This window comes from Mercenaria mercenaria, chromosome 12, assembly GCF_021730395.1.
Source record: "Mercenaria mercenaria strain notata chromosome 12, MADL_Memer_1, whole genome shotgun sequence".
NCBI classification, from domain to species: Eukaryota; Metazoa; Mollusca; class Bivalvia; order Venerida; family Veneridae; genus Mercenaria; species Mercenaria mercenaria.
The window spans coordinates 41211230-41233714 of record NC_069372.1 but is presented as its reverse complement, the minus strand read 5'-3'; the positions used below and the strand labels follow the sequence as shown (position 1 = coordinate 41233714).

Genomic DNA, 22485 nt, shown 5'->3' with positions numbered 1-22485 from the left:
TAACTCTTTGAACCGACCGATCTGAAATCGAGAAAGCGCAACAGCTAAGCTATTATCTTTGTCTCTAATGTGACGGGCCAAAATAGGATGTTTTGTTTTAGGCAACAAAGCACCAACTTTCTAATAAGGAACCTGACATTGTTTTCTTTTCATGTTTGTTTATCGGTAACAGACACCAATGCCTCGCTATGATGACGCTATCTGTGTTAAAAACTATTGTGTAGTTTTTCCAGAGATGACCCCATAAAAATATTGCAATGACTATTGGATACAGCTCTAGGAAAGTAATGATGGCCTTATTCCAAGACTTAAGAAAAGCCCCAAAGAACCAGTCACGCTTATATATTGCCCCAAAACCTTTAGAGCCTGAAGCATCCGTATAAAGACAAAGACTTTCACTACTGAGACGTTTCTCATTAATGAAAAAGGATGTACCGTTAAAGTGTTTCAAAAATTCAAGCCACATTGCAATATCGTTTTTCGCTGATGCTCGGGTTTTTACCTTGTAATATAACTTTTTGACGCCTTGTCAAGTTCATAAGACGTCGAAGAAAAGCTCTACCGGGTGTAACAACAGCGCATGCGAGCGAAATGGAGCAGGCCTATGATCGAAAAAAGAGTACGGAGCAAGTTTGTTTTGACTGTAATTCTTCCAAAATGCAGATGGCCTTCCATACGAACAGAATCTAGTGTTATTCCCAGAAAAGTCATAATTTGTGAGGGATAAAAAGTTTTGTCAGCATTTAAGGGTACACCTATAATTGAGCACATGTGACAGAAAGATTCAAGATCCTATTTTGCTTCATAAACCGTTGGTGCTAGAAATAGGAAATCGTCAAGGATTTTGACGATATAGCGTATGCCAAATTTGTTCTGGGCTATCCATTTTAGAGCTGTTCTAAATGTTTCAAAACTTTTACAACTAGACGAAGCTCCCATCGGAAGACATCTGTCATAATTAGACTGTTCATTCCATCTAAAACCTAACAAGCAGTAATCCGTGGGCCGAATCGGAATAATGCGGAAAGCTGAGCTAATATCGCTTTTATTCATAAATGTATCTTTACCCAAGAATTTTATCCTTGAAATTGCATCTTTTACCGTTTCATAAGATACCTCTGTAAATGCCGAGGGGATTTAGTCATTGATAGATGTACACTTATTGCGAGGATAAGACAAGTGATGAATCACTCGGAACTGATTAGGTTCTTTTTAGGCACTACGCCTATTGGTGAAATTTTGAAATGTTGAAAAGGTTTCATTTGAAATGGGCCAGAAACGCGAGCTAATTGTACCTCTTTTTTATTTTCTCATCCACTATTGCGTGCGCGCGCGTGTGTGTGTGCGTGCGTACGTGTGTGCGTGCGTGCGTGCGTGTGTGTGTGTTCGGGTTTTACGTCTTTTTCAACAATTTTTCAGTCATATAAACGACAGTGTCTACTTGTAGCAGTGAGCACAATGCCCAACTTTATAGTGCTGCCTCACTGGAATATCACGCCGTAGACACGTGACATGATACCCACCCAGTCACATTATACTGACACCGGGCTGACCAGTCCTAGCACTACCCTCTGAATGCTGAGCGCTAAGCGAGGAAGCTACTAGTACCATTTTTACGTCTTCGGTATGACGCGGCCGAGGATCGAACCCACGACCTCCCGCACTCGAATACACTATTGTGGAATGATCTCGGACAGACTTGAGATTTGGGCTGTCTGTACTATCCCGGGAACCTTGAAATAGCAGTTCGAAACCTGACCGAAAACCCTCAAGAAAGTTTTCATTAATGTCTTTGTCGTAACATTGCAGCAGTTTGCTTAATTCTTGCAACTTAACTGTGGTGGGAAGCCTTTTTGTAGTTAAGTCTGTTGGGGGTTTGACCTTGGTTTGGGGCTTGATTTGCGACTTGATTAGCCTTGGCATGATTTGATTCTGAAACCTTCACCGTCATCAGTAGCTGCGATAAAGCCATAAGGCTCGCAGAAAAATATTAGTGAGCTAGATTAAACTTTAAAACCTACTCCACAATCCATAAATGTGGCTGCGATAAAGCCCTAAGGCTCACAGAAAGTGGTAAGCACAAATATTCACAATAACTTGGCAAATAGAAGTCAAAGCCACTCCACAAACCATAAATGTGGCTGCGGTAAAGCCGGAAGGCTCGTAAAAAGTGGTCATTGCAAAATGTTCCTAATAACTTAGTAAATAGAAATTAAAACCACTCCACAAACCATGTGGCTGCGATATAGCCCCGGGGCTTGCAGAAAGTGGTAGTTACAAATATTCCCAATAACTTGGCAAATGAAAATGACATAAATTTAAAGTTAACACACCACAAACTATCAATGTAGCTGTGTTTAAGCTACAGTGTCTTCTGTAATTTTTTTTTTTTTATTATCATTATTTATTAATTTTTACAAAATTAAACTTAAAAACACATGTACATAGAGGCCATTCCGTTAAAATGCAAAATACCCGACCTTGACCTTTCCACACACAATAATATTGTGTGGCTAGTACCAAAGAGTAATCCTATCAATATTTATCAGCTGGAATAATAACTATTTTATGTTCTTATATACTTCATGAATAAGTATAATATGAGGAAATTATTCCTTACATATATATATATTTCAAATTAACTGCTTGTACATGAATCTTTCACCAACACACCGAAATGTGCATACATGTATTGCTTTGTTGTATAAACTTCTACGTGTATAGATGTAGATCTATGTGAAATTTATATCATTAATCAAAATATACTCCCCTAATGTCCCTGTCTATGCTATCATTATAGCATGCCTTATCGATCTGTAGAAGCGCCGTTGTCCAAACAGGCCAAGGTGGACACCATCGTAAACCGAAGATTGGAGGCTGGGCTCCGAATATCCGCCTGTGTGTCCAGAAGCGTACATGATCATGGATGTCCAGCAGTGTTTTTAAAATGTGATTTGCTTGCATCCTCTTTTCTTCGTACTGTTGAACTGTCACAGATCTTGGACAAGCTTGAGTGAATAGTTCACATATTACAACTTTGTCGACGTGACGTCTTTTTCAAGCATTAAACCGATTTCTTCCAAAGTACTTGCCACGACTAATGGTTCAATGTTCGAGTCCAAATCATTTTCTCCGAGCTGTAAAATAACGACACTAGGATTGTGTTGTTTCAGAAAACTATTGAATTTCTCGTTGAATGTTAACAAGCAGGTACCAAGATCTTTGTAATTTTCACAGGCAGTGAGACCACCGAGACCCTTATTGAAAACTAAGCACTCCTCCAGATCGTAGCAGGAAAAACTGAACGATGAAAGCAGCCGTCAATATGTGACGAATAAAGCTATGACCAATAATAGTCACACGAGTACGTGAATTTGCCATCCTGTGCTCTGTATCATTCACACAACAAGCGAAATAAAGAAAAAGTTGTTGACGATAGTTAATTTATATGTTTATCCATTGTAAAAATGTTCCAACCTTTCAAAATCTTGTTGTTTATGTCAAACGTAGTCAATTATGCCTTTTGCACCAATCAATTTCAGTTTATTCAAACTATTTTAAGTGAAAATCCATAAAAATCCATAAAAATCGAAATGCTTGCTTTGTTTACTGAGCGCCCACGCGAAAAGGGCTGGTCAAAACTGGTTTAATCCAGTTTGATGATTGACAGCTTCTAATTAAATTCTGATATCCGGTATCCGTCCCTCCCATATGCCGTCATAAAATGCGCTATGACTGGACATAGCTTCTCTTTGCTGACTTTTGGAAATTGAGTCGAAGCAGAAGAATAAAAATAATGATATAGAATTTCTTGATTTTGTTGAAATTTTGATATGTTTTTCTACATATATTTTTTTCTGAATAGTCGTGGAATTTCAAAAATATGCTATTAGTAATATGAAAGATATTTACAAATTTATAGAGAGTGCACTAGAAGTTTTGGCAAGTGTTTATTACAAAAACGTCCATCCGAAAATGCAATCAACTAACAGTTATTTTCATTTCCAAAGACAGATACTGTTAATCATTACGTATATGTAACGTATTTGAGGCGACGTATTTACTTTAAAAGCTAGAGTTTTAATTTGTCCACCTCCAGAACGATAAATAATTAACTTAATCATATTTTATTGTATATATATGCACATGCATACATCAAATTCAGACAAACACAAACAAATGGGTTTGGCCAAATCTTTAGGACCCTTCCCAGTTATTATTTTGAGTTAATATCATCAGCATCACAGAATCTAATTGTCCTCATCTCGGCGGTCTCTTTAGAATTCGACCGCCGAGACATGTAGTTAGTTTTTAATCCAGTAATTTGATAATTTGCTTTTAGTCATTAATAATGTTACTTCGTTAACATGTTTTATAGCCTTATCCGTTTCATTCTAAATGCATAAGTTTTGGTTAATTAATAGTAATCGATGAATACGTCATCCGCAGACGAAAAGAGTATGTTTAAAAGCCGTCGGTCAATTTGAGATGCCTGTTAGTTTTGGAGTATTGGCACTACCTGATCACATATAGGAGAATCTGTTTTGTGCCTGCTTATTGTAACCTTGCGCATTTGACAACTGAAAAATAAAGATGAGGAAAATATATGCACTTGAGATTCTCGCCGTTACATTTATTCAGTGTTGGAGGCAGACGACAGGTGTAAGCCTTCCGGAGGTTAACTTGCACAAGGATTTATTCTCGGACTATAACCCAAATGTTTTGCCGCAAGAGAACAAATCAAAGGCAATAAATGTTACACTTGATATGTATTTGATGTCTATAGACAATATTGATGAGAAAAGGCAAACTATAACTGTCAAGGCTTTTCTAGAAATAAAATGGATAGATGCCTTTCTTAGATGGGATTCTACAAAATATCCAGGAGTCTCTAGAATTAGTGTTAAAAATACTGATCTATGGATTCCAGATATTGCATTACAGGACACGTTTGATGACCTGACGGATTTTGGACAAGCTGGTGGAAAAGCTAATGTGAGCAGTGATGGTTTGGTAACTATCTGGCCACATAAGATATATACAGTTGCATGTAAAATTTCAGTAACAAAATTTCCATTTGACAAACAAAAATGTGAATTTGATTTCATTTCATGGAGCCATCCGATATCTGAACTTATTTTGAACACCTCACAAAAGAAACCGGATATGAGGTATTTCACAGTAAGTGGTGAATGGGATCGTAAAGGAATTGAAGCGGAAGTTGAAAGAAAAAAGTACGTTACCGGATTCTTTGACCACGTGTATTTCTGTTTTGAACTACAACGTAAATCTCTTTATCACGTTATGAACGTTATTATACCAGTTCTGTGTATTTCTGTTTTAAATATCATTTCATTTTTACTGCCATCAGAAAGTGGTGAGAGGGTAACTTTGTCCATATCAATATTTCTTACACTTGCTGTACTTTTCACCACTGTCAACAGTTTGATGCCAGAGTCTTCTGATGAGGTCGCTTCATTTAGTATTTACTTAGGTCTGCAACTTCTTGGAAGCGCATTCAATATCTTTTTCACCATTATCTCGTTATATCTCTTTCACCACGAGACCAGCAGTGTTGTTCCGAGAATACTAAAGGCATTTGTCAAAGGTTGCTGCGTTAAAAATACAAACGCGCATTATCAGATTGGAAATGATGTATCAAACGAAAATACTATAGCTTGCTTGAATGATATGCCACACGAACACATTCAAGTTGGTAACGAATATCGACTTGTGACATGGAAAATGGTGTCAAAAGCAATTGACAAACTGTGTTTAATATCTGCAGTTTGCTGGCATATTATCCTTGCTGCAAGTCTTACGATAAGTGTTCAGTACTAGATAGTGCCATTATTTGTACGACTTATGTTAAGTAAAATGTTGTTGTGGATAAGATCTTACAAACACTCTTTAAAAGTTACACTGTTTATGATAAGTGCTTCTTTTCTGCAATTATAAGCCTACTGACAATTGTTGTTTCGTTCGATTCAGTTATGAACATGTGGAATTTCATATAAATCTTAATAGAGCAATACCATATCTTCAAAAAGGGTTGTAATGATTTTATGGTAGATTCAAATCCATTTTAACAATTAAACACCTATTACATGCCGTAAGTTGTTTTATGCATGTCAGTTCTTCCGGATAAATACTTTTAGGGAGGTTGTGCTGAAAATAGTGAAATAACTCGATGCTTTTAAGTACATTTTAGATCAAATAAACACGTGTGTTTTCAATGCTTTAGCCCTAAAGTGGCCAAACAACGATTTCACCGTCAAGATTAGATAGTCGATGTTGTTAACTGTACTTAAGATTTTTAAATAAACACGTGCTGGTTACCCTTGCTTTAGCCCCGAAGTAAACAAACAACGATTTTGCTGCCAAGAACAGTCGACGCAATCAAGTAGTTTGGATTATGTAATCTGAATAATTATTGTTTACTTGATTGTTACATCAATGCTTAAGCTTGTAAAATGACAATAGTAAATTGAAAGAACCTGAAAAATATGGATGTTTAAAGTAGTTAAGATAAATCATTAATAAGTAGATAGTCACATAAATGTTTTAGCCTAGTAATGATCCCCCTGAGTAGTTAAAATGATCAAATATGTACTCTAGATCAATCACTTCCTATGATTTTTAATTAGGTGATTAAATTTATTGAACCTTTCATATAAAACATGCAAGAAATTTAGGATGTCTTCTGTTTGACATCATTTAGTAAGCATAGGCAAATTTGTGAAATGTTAATGAATTTCACTATATAAGGCATAAAAAGCCGAACATACTTAAAGAAACCGCTTTTTTCTCTGACATTATGATTGTTCTTTACAGTTCGGCGATAAATTTTAATGAGTACTACATCTTTAGAAAAACATTGGACGAGCCGACATGTTATGTATGTTTACAAAGTATAGAGAAATGGCTTTTTAATCGTTTAATTAATCGTCTAGTACGGAATACACTGTATCCAATACGGAAATGTAATAGACGGTCACATTGTACAAATGCAAGTCTCGGATTGGAAGAGAAATGTATATGTGTAGAATAAAATGCAAAATGACTGTAAAAGCATGGATTGATATTCAAAAAATATTCGTTTTTCTTTGTTAAGTAAATTTTACACTTGAATCTGGCAAGTGTTCATATCCGTTTGATTTGATAAAGGGTTAGCTCATATAATAAACATTTTGGATTTCATTTTTCGATTATGTTCATACTACTTAGCGCTAATTAAAATGATTTTGTATTTGTATTTCAAATAGTTCTTGCTTACTGATTAAAACAAAAACAAATGAAAAGTTTCCAATCCAAAATACAAACAAAACAGTTGAATAATTACTTTTGATAGGAAAACTCTCAACAAACCAACAAGGTAGTTTGGCCACTAGTCGTGCCAATGCAGTTTTTTTATTCTACAAAGAATATAGCCCTTTTATTCAAAACTTTACACACACATAACATATATACATATATAGGTACATACTTTTGAATAAATTAGTGAACAGAGAGAAAAAAAAAACATTCAAATATATATCAGTACGTAATTCAATATAATATGATTATAAACAAAAAACAAAACACAAAAAAAACATATATATAAATATCGGTACGTAATTCCATATATTATGCTTATATGATGATTCGAATTTGGGCTGTAAAGTATGATGTTTTGTTATGAGATAAGAGTCTAAAGTCGATAGAGAGTTAGAGTATGAGTTAGAAAAAGATAATTCAAGAAAAAAGGTAAATGAAATGGTCCGAAGAAAGTAAAAGTATCCTTCACTTAGATCTCCAAAATGTTGGAATGTCGCAATTTATAGCGGCAGCTTATCCCACTTTTTGTTATAGTTGGTTATTTTATTCTTTTTTAATGCTATGTGCTTTTCAGTTTCTTTCATCGTTTTGAGATAACTAATAAACAATTCAATCCTTGGATTTTGATTTCCTAATTTGCATTTGTATATTAAGCATTTTGCTAAGATTATGATGTAGTTTATTATCTGCTGAGTTGGAGATTTTGTTTGAGAACCAAATGAAACATTTTGGAAGTTTAATGTATATTCTATACCTTCGTTATTTAAGAATTGTTTGATACTTGACCAAAAGTCTTGTACGATTTGGCATTCCCAAAAGATATGGTTCAAAGATTCTATCTCCATGTTACAAAAATCGCATAAGCTAGATTCGATTATTTTCCATTTATACAGAAACTGATTTGTTGCTATAATCTTATATTGGAAAACCCTTAATTTTGAGTCTCTATACAACTAGAAAAAGTCGCACTATATATCATTCTCCAATTTAAATTTTCATAGACACTATTCCATTTAGTTTCAGATTTATTTATTGACATTGTGTTTTGTTTTCTCTGATATTGTTTATATGGTAATTTAATTATTTTTTTTTTACCTTTTTGAATAGTTACAATATGTCTCTGCCCCATCATATTGATTTTCATTTTTTGTTTTTCCTTCCATTCACTTGGAATATTAGAGACGATCGAATGATAATTAAGGAATTCTGAATTGTTTAGATTAAACCTATTTTGAACTGATACAAATGGCAAAAACTGATATTTTTCTAAAGTCGTATATATTTTAATGTGTTTATCTCATGTTTAACTCGGCTGTAAAACCATTCATTATAGAACATGTGTTGTTTTTTTTTTCATTTTTGATAAAAGAGTTGTTCCATTTGATTTCATTTGACACACTTCCTACATCTGAGTTGAAGTTTGTACGTGCCCAACTTATAAGTACGTCTTTTAGAAATGTATTTTTTATTTTTCCTTTTATATCGTTTTCAAAGATGTTTGCTTCAAATAACAAGGTACCGCCAATTTTTTGTATTTCATTTTCGTATATACTTTTCCAGAAGCCTTTATTTTCAATATTTGTTATGCGCTTTACCCAACTTGCTTTTATTGAGCTTATATATGCTTTTATATCTGTCATCAGTGGGGGAAACTTCCTGATCGAGAAATCGGGACTTCCCCGTTTTTGTCACTATATTAAGACATTTTTTCCCGTTCGGGAAACAAAATTGCTGTTTTTCGATAGGGTCAGAAAATTGGTCAGTGCATAAGGATATTCAAGTTAAAGAGATAATAATAATACTAATGTACACAAAAAGTGTTGTTCTAAAATTCTACCGTTCAGAATATTTTTAAACGGTCTTGTTATTTTTTTTATTTGTCATCCGAAATATGTACATTTGCTCAATCTTTGCTCAAAGCCTGCATTTCCCGAATCAGAAATGCAATTTCCCGATTGGGAAATGTAGCAGTTTACTGTTTTACTCTTGATTTCCCATTAAGGAAATGTTTAACAAGAGCGAGTAATAGTAACTATTTATATTTAAATTCTGGAGACAAAACATTTACACAAAAATCAAGGCTTGTATTCTCCGTATAATATTGTTACATATCTTCATTCTTTAGGCTGTACAAACAACTCTCAATAATTAATTTGTAAATTGCTTCCTTTGCACTCTTGAGTTAGTCTTTCAGTGGATGTTACATACACAGAACCTCTGACATATTACCTTATGATATCACCTTGTCAAAGAAAACTTGGTGATTAACTGATGCAAAGTTTGTAAAATTTATGATATATGAGACCAGAATCAAATTAATCTCCAGTAACTGACTCGTGCTATCCATTCACTGTTACAGATTACATTTCTTCCTTAAAAACTGTCTCCATAATAAAAATTTCATTGTCAAACTAGTTGGTGTTTGTATCCATACAGGTTTGATAATGATCGTTAAGTTCCATACTTAACTTGCTCCTGCATATACAACTGATTTTGATTTTTTCACCTTTTACGCAAATTTATGTATCCCTCTGCAGAAGGGACATTATTGTTCTTAATGGCCTCCCTGACATATGATAATAATCCAAAATGAAATATTTTCAGCATCTGCCAAGATTTGTGAACAGTTTGACACAATTCAAGCCTTTTTCTGACTTAAACATAATCAAAACAGCAAGACTTTTTACACAGGGTTCAAAATTTAGGTAAAAAATCATGTTCATTTCAAAGTGACCTTAAAGTAAAACAACCCAATCAAATTCAAAGATATATTTGTGTTGTCCCTTTAAGTTGTGCTGTTTAAAACCTTCAATACCACAAATCGAGTTGCTACATTTTGTCATGTATTTAAAAGCTTATTTGCACATATGGTAAACTGTCATACAATACAGTGAAATACCCACTGCCGATTCTATTTTTGTTTCTTGTGACATAGAATATTTTTCAACACCAGCTTCTAAACAATTTCTACGATTTAGTACAAGTCTAACTGAATCATATAAGTTTGGATTCAAAAGTAAAGCGTATAAAGCGCGGTATTTTTTGTTTGCAAATTTTTGTCACTCTAATAAAATCTGTAAAACGATTGATCGATGAAACTACTAACACCAGTGACATGAGTGTGTGCCTGCGTTTGCTCTTCATATACCTTTTTAAAAAAATTGTTAAAACTTTTATATAACTCCCTATAATTAATGTCATATATACTGTTTATAATATAAGTAACATGTCTCCACTAAAGCATTCAACTTCTTGTCAGGTTTTCCCATTACTTAATCAAAAGCTTCTATACAGACAACATTTAGGAAATGTAATGGCGTTAAGTGTTCTGAGACAGTTGTAGGATAACTGAAAGAAGGACCTAATTTTGCATTCAGATTTATGACAAATTTACTCTCTACAGCTTCATACTGAATTAGGTTCGAAATAAAAGACAAAGGTTTTACTAAGTAAGAGTTTACATAAACTGTAAATATCTTCAATTGCAATGCATTTGTTAAATATAAAAGGCTTAGTGCTAATTTCTGAAGGAATGCCGTCTAAAAAGGCAATAACAGCTTTACTCTGCATTTATATACTTTCAAGTTATATACTTTCAAGTTGAGCTGTCTTAATAAATACACATCTTTGTACATGGAAGATAGTATTTTAGAGCCATCTATTACAGATTTGGCTTCTGATTTTCCAACGGTGAGGGCAAGATTTTCTTTTCCCAGAGCAGATAGAGATCTAGATAGAAAAAGGTTTAATAAAGACATCATCAACTGCAATTGAAATAAATATTTTACCCAATACTGTAACAATTCCATTAAAATGCTACTTTAACATAGAAAATATGTTTTATTCTATATTTCTGTGGTCGCAAAGTCCTTTTATTCGCTTATAAGACCACCTGTTTCAATCCAAGATGTACATAATACCACACATTATAAAGTACCATGTACATCTGCCATATCTGCAAATTCATAACAATTAAATATTCTAGATAGAAACAATTGTTTCATATTTATGTCTTTTGATCATGTTGATTTGATCAAACCTGAATGATTTTTCATCGCAGGTATCAACATCTAGTGTTCGCGAATTAACATGACATTAAAAAAAAACTTGGATAAAGAAAACAGCTTTGAAATATAATTCAATCGATAAAACGTTTTGAGGCAATACGAACAGACCCTAGCAAATTACGGTTTGTTTTTCTCAAGAATATAATATATAGCAAAAACAGTCATACAGAATACAAACTTCTTATTTCAGCTAACGATAGTTCGATCTACATTTTCTATACCCCCACACATTTATGTAGAGGGCATATAGTGTTGCTGCTGTCCGTATGTATGTCCGTCCGAGCTCACATTTGCATACTTAGGTGGCTATAGGAACAATAGGTAACTGTACTTTTTCTTTGATGTCATTCATTCCGTAAGGCTTTTATGTGGCTAGTTTTCTCTTACGTGGCTAAAAGAACAATAGAGAGAAGAACAAAAGAGTAGCCACATAAGTATCCATATGTAGGAACGTCCGTCAGACAGTACGTCCCGAAATCTTGTGTGTCCAACTCCTCCCACAGCCTGATTTGCATCAAACGTTCACAGATGAATAAATTTGATGTGCAGATGTCCGTTTTCTGTGAATGTTTTAACTGCAGTTATGGTCCTTTGATAGTTTTTGCTATACAAAGGATGGCACAGTATATGGGGCATCTGTGTCCCATGGACATAATTCTAGTCCTATGTAAGTTTGTATCTCCATAACCACTGGTTGAAAGTCCCGATTTCCCAATCGGGAAGTTTCCCCCACTGATTATTTTAAGTCCGCCTTCTGCATATTCTTTTTTATTACATTTCGTGCGATATTTTCTGGTTTATTATCCCACAGAAAAGAATACATACGTTTTGTTATATTTGTCAGTATATGTTCTGGAGGATTTTCAAGGACCGTCGAAGTGTATATTATTTTAGGTAAAGCAAAGGTCTTTATTACAGTGATTTTTCCAAGTAAAGTTAGTTTGTGTTTTTGCCATCTATTTAAGCAGAGATATAACTGTTCTAATTTATTATTCAAATTCAACTCCACTCTATTATTTTTTATTAGAAAATACAATTCCTAGCGTTATGGCTTTGTCAGATGTCAAATTAAATTATTTCATCTTGCAAAATATTTTGTCTGTGTGTTTTAGGGATCCGATTCGTAAAATAGTTGACTTTTTTGTATTTAGTTTTAATCCGGAAAATTGACTAAATTCTTCGATTTTGCTTAGCATTGTAACGGTCTTAGAGCATGAAAGGAGGATCAGTTCATTGTCCTAAATATCTTTGAGCATGTTAATTTTACGGCAAAATGTCTTTATCACATTATAAAACATCGGACAAACTTACAATTTAAAAAGATAGTTTTTACAAGTTTTCATTTTTCCATGAAAATGTTGCTTTTATACTAACTTAGTTTATTCTTAAAGTTAAAAACATCTATCAATAAATAAATGAAAAATTCTAACTCTAGGCGGAGGAAAAGCGCTTACAACAAACAAGAAAACACAAAAGACAATACAAGACAGACAAAACAACCGGTTGAAAATAGGGGCACCGCCTTGGAACGGTCAGTAACATATATAAAAGAAACTAAACTGAGGGGTTTAAACGCGTTTAGGGCATGCCAACCTCGCACTTACCCTATTTCGTATAGTTAAACAATACAATGTAAATAAAATCCCCGCTGAGAAAGGCTCTAACATTAGTGCAAAAGTAACAGATAAATAAAGCAAAACATAAAATTAAGGTAAATTTAAGGTACAATTACACCAATTTACTCAACAACTTGTCTGAAGTCAGAGCATCAAGAGCCTAACTTTTAAGGGCACGACTAAGAAAACTGTAAGACAAAAATCAACTCCCTCCGTCCGTTGTATGTAGGATTTAGGAGAAAAGCATCATGGAGTCCTACACTTTATTAGTCATCGCACTATCAAATAGGAAAGCGTAGCAACTAACTGTAGAGGGGTCAATCACTAAACATGCACTGTGCTTCACGATTTTCGCATTGTATCCTCTTTTGATAAACTTTTTAACCAATTTTACAAAACATTGATTAAAAAAGGGGTATGTTTAATTTTCCGAATTTTATAAACTACATCTCCATAGTATTCTGGATGTGTAAGTCCAGGTTTTAAAGGTGTTTAAAGGGTCGTGTTGTATTTTTCTAACAGTTCAGAGGACCTGAAGTAAAATTTACTAAAAGCTTTTCGTAGCTTATGATAACGGTAATCCTGTTGTAACAATTTCTTGGTGATTTGAAGATTTCTGTCATTAAAATCATCTATCTTTGAGCAAGCTCTTGCAAAACGAATAAGCTGTGAAATATAGACACCGTATGTTGTTGCTCGAGGGACATCTCCATCAAGATGGGGAGAGTTGACAATTTCAAAATTAAAATCGTCTCTTTTATCATATATTTTCGTTTCTAGATTATTATTCACAATTCTTAAATTTAAATCCAGAAATGACGCTTCTAAATCTGAAGTATTAGCCTTGTTAAGCTGTAAAAGGCTGCGTTTTCCGAGTTAAGAAATGCTGTTTCATATATTTGTTGTCAATTTTTAAACAGATAAAACACATATTGTCATAGCTCTTGTAAATGAATACGATATAGATCACAAAATAGAATGATATAATAATAATAATAATATACCCCGACTGTAATGGAAAGCGCTTTATATTTTTTGTGTCAATAATGTCTTCAATTCTGTGCGGAAAATTATTTTGACAACAAGTTTTCCAATCATATGGACCTTTTACGAACTTACTATGACTATATCTGTCACTTGTGGAGCAGTTCTGGTACTTTAATCTTAAGTTGTAGAGAACAGCAATTAAACATTTATAACATTTTTCACAATCTCAATGCGTTTTCAAAGTGGCTTATTTTGGGAAGTAGACGAAAGCAAGCTCGTCGCCTATAGAAATGAAAAGGGAGTGATAAACAATTCGTATTAATAAGAAAAAATAAACAAGAAAACAGTCAAACTAGTCACCAGAACAAACTTACTGATTGATGCACATAATCCGTTACACAGAATTTTGTGAATTGCGGCTTTATTTTGCAAAAAGGCATAAATTAACATCATTCAAAAGGTATCCGAGGACGGTTGTTGGAGCTTTTGAATTTTTAAGATGTCCTATATAACACCAAGTTCATTCCTAACATTTATTTTCCTGTGCCAAAATCGGACAGTCAGCAATTCGAAAACAATTTCTTCAAAATTTTACCTAAATTAAAATTTGTCAAAAAATGATAAAACTAATCAACAAATTTTGAATTATAGAACTTTTCTATTACCAATCTCGGAGTTTTTAGATTGATGTCTAATATCAATGATTTTGTCTGACATTAAAAGAGAACACAAGGAAAAAACGTGCTACAAGAAAGTCGGATCACGCAACTATTCAGTAGTTTTAAACAACAAAACATGGGTCTGTTGATGGCAATCAAGTCTCAGATATCCTCTGGGGACGGCATCTGGAAGTGTCAAATGCCTATTTCAGCGTTTATTCCTATGGAAATATAACATTTAATGAATTAAAAAAACACATAGAAATTGTTATAGGACCTCAGTCCATTGTGGTTTACACAAAGGAGCCATCTGGTATTGTAAGGGAAAAGCTACATATGTGGCATTAAGCACTAACGTTTGATAAAATGATTTAATGAAACGGAGAAGTTCGGAAACAAATGGAGACAAAATGATTTAATAAAGCAGCAAGATTGACAATAAACGGAGACAAAATGATTATATAACCCGGCGAAGTTCGACAACAAATGAGAACAAAGTGGCTAATATGCTTCTAGTAGCGCTGCAAGCTCCAATCGACCTTCTTTTCCTGAACAAGTAGCTTGCATATATCTGGCCGTCATTTGAAACCATTTGCACAGAAGAAAATGCCATTCAACATGTCGTGCGAAATTCTATTGGCCTAAATTTTGCATTTTATTAAAAGGAAATCTTCGCACAGACCACTGTAAAAATCAACTTGTCATTCGAAAGAGATTATGCAAATAAAAACCGTCAAGGAATATCAAATTTTGCCATTGCGCCCACTTAACATGTACTTGGTCTCAAATGAGATGTTGCCGTGCATGAATATATTTTTGGCGACCAGGCATATTGTTTTATACAAGATATTTTATTGATCAAGCCCGTTACAAAACCTGACCCATAGCCAGTCAAAACTTCCATTACTGCTATTGACGACGAATCTATTTGTGTTCCTGGTAGACAGTTGATTTTAACGATATATGCATTTATTGATTAAATTGATAAGAGTGATTATTTTTCTAACCCCCTGTCAACTTTTCTCTGATTTCCAGCTTAAATATCTCGAATACTCGCTGTCCTGGTACATATTAAAATATTGTGTATGATATTTCATTTTGAACTTGTACGCAAATGTAATTCTGGTGTCATTAATCGTCAATGATATTGAAATTTGTTTCATGGTTATCAGTTTCGTACCGATTGAAACCCGAGGGAGTATAGTCTTGTGCTCTGTTCATCCGTCTGCTCGTCCTCAAAACCTGGATGATACGGTAACTTGAAAAGTAAGAAGTTAAATAATGTATATCATGAAAAGTAATTCGAATTCTTTGTTTCATATAAAATTACACGAGAACTTCTAGTCGTTTTTACGTATCTTTATAGAAAATCACTTTTTCCTACACCCGATTACTTCTATCATAAATTAAGGCATCGCCACAGTCACAACTCAGTATCAGTTCATATTTTCAGGCCGAGTATTTTTCTCTTGAAAATTGCACTAAAGCCTTAACAGCTGGTCAAATTATCATCAACATAAGAAGCATATGATGATTTATAGTACATATGCCGCTTGTAAAATATTTGAGTCTCGTTTAGACAGAAAATTTACCCCAAAATATTGAAATTTTATGGGCAGTAGAACTCCAATATAAAAGATATTACAAAGACAAAATTTAGTTAAATTCATAGTACAATATGTATACTGCAAACTCCTACGGATTTTTGTCGAAATTGTTCCTGGTTATTGCATTAGACACAAAAAGACAACCCCATGTAAATTTAATTTAAAATGTTGTTTGTACATGCATTACTGACCACAGGTAGCCAGGTAAACCTACACATAATCCTATAATATCACCTGTTTATAAACATGGAAATTATGTGTGAACAGATAACACAAATTGGATAAATTGATGGTGTTGGGACTTTTGTGTATAATTCAGTAATCAGGTAAAATTTCAAAATAATTTCTGAAGACTTTATTCTTCACGGTCTGCTTTACAATTGGCTGTAATTATCTTTGAAATGTATTGAATATATATCGAGTTTGACTGCAGATAAAATTGCAAAATTTTGTCATAAAAAATATCGAATAAAGGCATAATACAGGTAGTGAAATGCACATCCTTCTACTTGCATATGTTCACATAGATATTTAAAACATAATTATGACAAATTTATTGACTTTATAGTTACCACTTAGTCATCTTTTATTTTTATGAAAATTTGCATGTAAAATTTTGAGTCAAATGGCTGCCACTGTAGGCGATGCCTTAACGAAAAAAAAATTAAATAGGCGGCTGAATAGTTCCCAGTGAAATACTACTACTAATAATAATTGCAAAAGTCTTAATCTCAAGGAGACATCCTACAGGTCCATCTACAATTTTAACTGCATAACGATTTGTATCTTACTTTTTCGAATACCACTCTACGATTGAGTAGTGAGGTAAATTTCAGATAAAATATTATTTTCTGTAATCACCTACTGAGATACAGGCAGTATTTTACTAATATGTACAATACCCTGCGTTCAACCCCTATCGAATACTGAAAAAGATTAAATTGAATGGTTAACGTCAAATATGACATCAGAATTGACGTAATGAGATTTTCAAACGAGTTTTTAGTCTTACTTGACTAAAAGTTTTGTCAAACTCGCTGATTTACGCTAGAAATATGGACATTGATATGATAAAGGGTCAATAAAAAAGTACCTTGATCTGTAATAATGCATTCGGCTATCGTGGATTCTCGTGGATTCGACAAGCGCCTTGTGGGATTCATGCCCGGCAAAATCCACGTAAGCCGAATACAACATTGCAGATCAAGGCACTGCTATAAGTATCTTGTATCGTCACATGTGTCAACCTAACACTGTCTATATGGTGAGCAAAGTTTACCATCTTTCATAATCATCAGTAAAAAAACAGTCTATTATCCTTATACTGCTTGGCATTAACTTTTCTTTCAAGCACTGCTTGAATTATTTGTAAATTTTGTAAATTGCTTAGAGATGATAGTGTGAAGTAGGAAGGTCATCTGGTGTCTCTAATCACTCAAATATTGAATATGCGCTTTAGTAACTGTGGTTAAGTAAAGGTAGGTCAGTATTATGAATTCAGATATATTCCCTTTAGATGGCTTTTTCAGGATCTTAAATTCTGTAAAATGTGATACAGTCATTTTTATAATAATACAGGTTTTAATTACCATTGAAAAGATTATAAAGCGTAATAAAATATTATATAATGATTTTAAATACAATTTCTTACCTCGGTTATTTCATGCTAAATAGCAACTTCTTTTCTTGGTTAGCTTGTTACAATTAAATTTGTATATCACACGAAGTAACACTACAGTACAACCTCTCCAGAGCGGCCCTCTCTTAAGCAAAAACCTCTCTATAACAACATCAACAAAATTTCCCTAAGCTAAAATATACTACCAAATTTACCTCTCTAGAACAACAACCTCTACATAACAGTCAATATTTGTATCTCCAAAAGGGTGTTGCTCTACAGAGGTTGCCCTGTACTTCAAAAGCAGTCCTGCTTTACTTAAATTTTCAATATATATTGTTTAAATAAAGGTCATCTATTTTGATTCACCAAGACCTTAAAATTGAATAAAGCAGTTTAGGTTTTACATTCTTTTCCTCATAGATTTTAAGTAAAACAAATAATTATAGACACTGTAGGCGTATCTTATTATTTTAGATGATAATATATATAATTTAATTATATGCTAACAAAGAACTGAATACATTTTTGGAATATATCCATGCTTGTAGATGTAATTATCAAAGAAGCGCCACAGGGGTGTGCGAAAAAACGATGAGACAAATTGCTATGTAGTTAAATTTTGAGACGGACTAGGTCCCGATTTCATAAAAATACTTAAGTTTGTTAATTGACTTATTTAATAAGTAGTTTAATTTGCTTAATGAAAAAAGGGCAGTACTTTCCCGGTAACAACATACGCTTAACATACATACTCTTAACATAGTCGACCTTGAGGATAACTTTAAGAACTTGTCAAAATCAATCATCTCCATTGCTTATGGATTAAACCATAATACACAATAAAGAAGTCCGAAATTACTTTGTAGATGTAATAGAAAAGGTTATAGAGCCATTCATGATGGCTTTGTGGACTGAAGAAGAAATGGCATGATTACTAAACATGTACAAAGAATCCTCGGAAAGATGTGTTCTATTTGTTTTCATTATAAATTTCACTGTAAAACATATATGAGCCGTGCCATCAGAAAACCAACATAGTGGCTTTGCGACCAGCATGGATCCAGACCAGCCTGCGCATCCGCGCAGTCTGGTCAGGATCCATGCTGGTCGCAAACCCACTATGTTGGTTTTGTCATGGCACGGCTCATATTATAATTTTCAAATTTTCATATATTCTTATGTGATGTTATTTATCTTGTACAAAATAAAATATGTTGAAAGCTTCTTTAGAAGCATAAAACGCAACCAAGCATCATTATAGCAGACTCGGTTTGATTGAGTCTGTTCATCAGAGGTAACAAAATGTGCAACACCTCTCATGCCATCTAGCACCGGCTAAAGCGGAACTATTAAAGTAAAAATGAATGTACTCCATGATCTCAAAGGATCAGACAATATTAAAGACAAAAACTTAGTGTAAAGGGTGAAGAATTGACCGAGAATGTTCTGGTTTTCTGATATTATGCATTTTGACATCACTCATTCGTTGAAACATAAATGTTTTCGGTTTGGTACTTTGAATGATAACACTTTAAAGGAAAGTTGTAATAATGAAAATGGAAACGGTTGTATCTGTATTCCATTTCCAAAAATTGTTAAAAGCTACCAATAATACTATATCTCTCTATAACAAATAGCTATCTTGAAATAATGGCTGTCACTGTTAGAAAAGGAGTTATATGACTTCTCACAAAACAGATAAAATAGATCTCAAAAACACACCTCATGCTTCTATAACAACGCTGTGCTTTAAATTCATTGAAAAACTATATTCAGGTGATCATATAAGGCATACTAAATAGAAAAATGGCGCGAAAAAAATGGTAGTCGCATAATGGCGGATACAAATAGTCCTCAGTTTTTTTGCTCTGTAGAGCTATTTTCCTTATTTTCTTTGCAATTCTTTGCTAAAACAAATGGAAAACTATGCTTGACTGTAGGTAACATTTTAAATAATGAAATAACTACATGACAAAAGTTTTCATGGAAAATTAGATCATACACACAGTAAAGTAATTGGGGTCAGTTTTTTTTAGTGATTTTGCAGTTTTTGTTTGACTGAAATTATTTATTCTTGCATCAAACATGACCCCACATTTCTTTTGATTTTAGTAGCACGACAAAATTTTCAAGAAAATGTAAGTTACAGAAATTTAAAATGGGTCCTGATGTGTGCTGCGGTCATTGGAAATAGGTCAATTTTATATAGAATAAAGAACAACAACTATTTAGTGTGTTATAACCTATAATACTACCAAATATTGAAAAACAGGAAATACAACATTAAAATACATGCATATTTATAATAAAATGTTCGACTATGTTTGTTAACGGCTTAGTGTTATGTTCCTATATAGTACAGAAAATGCATAATTGAACTTCAATACATAGAAGTTGGAAATTTCAAGCAAGATAGAAAATTATAAAATACGGTTTTACAAAAATGATTAAATCACACAAATAGTGACATTGTCTAATATCTGACACTTATTATCAGACTTGCCGTAAGGATTACGTGCCAAAATATTGCGGATATAAGACACAGTTTGTCAGTTGCTCTAGACACCATTTTCCATGTCATAGGTCGATAATCGTTACCAGCTTTAATGTGATCATGGGACATATCGTCCAAGCAAGCTACAGACGTCTCGTTTTGTGCATCTGCTCCAATCTGATAGCGTCCGTTTGCTTTTGTAACACAGAAAACTTTGACAAAAGTTCTCAGTATTCTCGGTAAAGAACAGTTCCTCTCGTGGTGAAAGAGATTTAACGAGATAACTGTGAATATGATAGTGAATGCGCTTCCGAGAAGTTGAAGACCTACGTAAACACTAAAAGAAGCTACTTCGTCAGAAGATTCTGGCATTGAATTGTTGACAGTGGTCAAGAAAACAGCAAGAGTGAGAAATATTGATATGGACAAAGTTATCCTCTCACCGCTTTCTGCTGGAAGTAGAAATGAGACAATATTCAAAATGGAGATACATAAAACTGGTATAATAATGTTCATAACGTGATATAGCGATTTGCGTCGCAGTTCGAAAAAGATGTAAACGTGGTCCCAAGCATCAGTACCATAAGCTCGTCTTACTAATTTAACTTCACTTCCGGTAAGATCCCACTCGCCGCTTTCTGCGAAAAACGTCATATCCGGTTTCGTTTGTAAGCTATTTAAAACAAGTACAGATGTCGGATGGCTCCAAGAAAGAAAATCGAATTCACAATTTTGTTTATCGAATGGAAACTTTGAGATCGAAATTTTACATGCAACTGTATATATCTTGTAAGGCCAGATGGTTACCACTCCATCACTTTTCACATTAGCTTTTCCTCCCTCTTGTCCTAAATCCGTCAGTTTGTCAAACGTGTCCTGCAATACGACATCCGGAATCCAAATATCAGTATTTCTAACACTGATTACAGAAACTCCGGGATATTTCATAGGATCCCATGTAAGAAAGGCATCTCTCCATTTTATTTCCAGAAAAGCCTTGATCGTAATAGTTTGCCTTTTCTCATCAACATTGTCTATAGACATCAAATACATATCAAGTGTAACATTTACCGGCACTGATTTATTCTCTTGGGGCATAACATTTGGGTTATAGTCCGAAAATAAATCTTTGTGTAGGTTTGCTTCGGATAGATTCAAACAACTGATCTGCCCGCAGTACTGAATAAATGTAACAGCCAGAATCACATTTGTACCAATTATTTCCATATCTCGTTTTGCCGTTGTTACAATTGTATGCCTTATGTGCACGAGAATCCCGCAAAATACCTTGTCGAATTCTCTAGTACGTAAACTAGTCTGTGTCAGATACTCCAGAACTGACAGACCGTCAATACAAGCGATTGCTTTTATAGCACTCTCTATAATTTGCGTACCATGAGTTCACTGGTTATAATGCGTAACGTAAAGCTTTCGTAATTAAATGTATTAATTCATATCCATAGAAAAGCTTCAGTGTTCATTAGTTTATAGAATGAAAATGAGAAAACGCTATGACACATGTATACCACTGTGGCATTATAAATGAAACAAACAAGTCATCAGATTAGTGGACTGAAAACGAACGGAATTCTCGTGGGGTTGAATATGAAACGGCCGATTGGATGAGGTCAAATAGATTCGACAGATTTCAATCGTTCCAATCAATTATTCATCACTCCGCGGCGGTCAGCCTTAAATCTAGCTGCTAAAATAAATCATATCTCTCAGATTTCTACACGTTTCAATAGTCTTAATAATTAAGAGAAACTTCGGACATGATAATCACTGTTAGTTTAGTTCATTTACGTAAGAAGGATGTTTTTGTAATATAGGCACAATGTCATATCAAAGTTGTTTGGTACTTTAGAAGAATTTTTCCATGGCAGAATGTTGAAAAGTGACCTACGTTAGAGAATTCCTGATGATTCTTTTAACACACTTGATTCTTCTAAAAACGGCTACTAATTAGGATCGTTATATTTATATTTAGAGCTCCACTAAAGACTTTGCAAAACGGAATGAGGTCTATCGTACTTTTCCTCTCATGAACATATTCAGTGAAACTGAGTCGTCTGTTATTTTAGCTTAGTAAAAAAGTGAAAAGATTTTTCTTATAA

At 33.7% G+C, this 22485-nt stretch overlaps 2 protein-coding genes across 2 annotated transcripts; one reads left to right on the top strand and one right to left on the bottom strand.

The window, feature by feature from the left end:
• Positions 1-4514: 4514 nt before the first annotated feature.
• Positions 4515-6926, top strand: LOC123533283 (acetylcholine receptor subunit alpha-1-B-like). Its single transcript, XM_045314926.2, has one exon. The coding sequence runs from the start codon at positions 4594-4596 to the stop codon at positions 5839-5841; it is 1248 nt and encodes a 415-aa protein (XP_045170861.2). The 5' UTR covers positions 4515-4593; the 3' UTR covers positions 5842-6926.
• A 13212-nt stretch (positions 6927-20138) lies between these two features.
• Positions 20139-21833, bottom strand: LOC123535361 (acetylcholine receptor subunit alpha-1-B-like). The gene has a single exon (XM_045317993.2). The coding sequence runs from the start codon at positions 21593-21595 to the stop codon at positions 20348-20350; it is 1248 nt and encodes a 415-aa protein (XP_045173928.2). The 5' UTR covers positions 21596-21833; the 3' UTR covers positions 20139-20347.
• Positions 21834-22485: the final 652 nt, after the last annotated feature.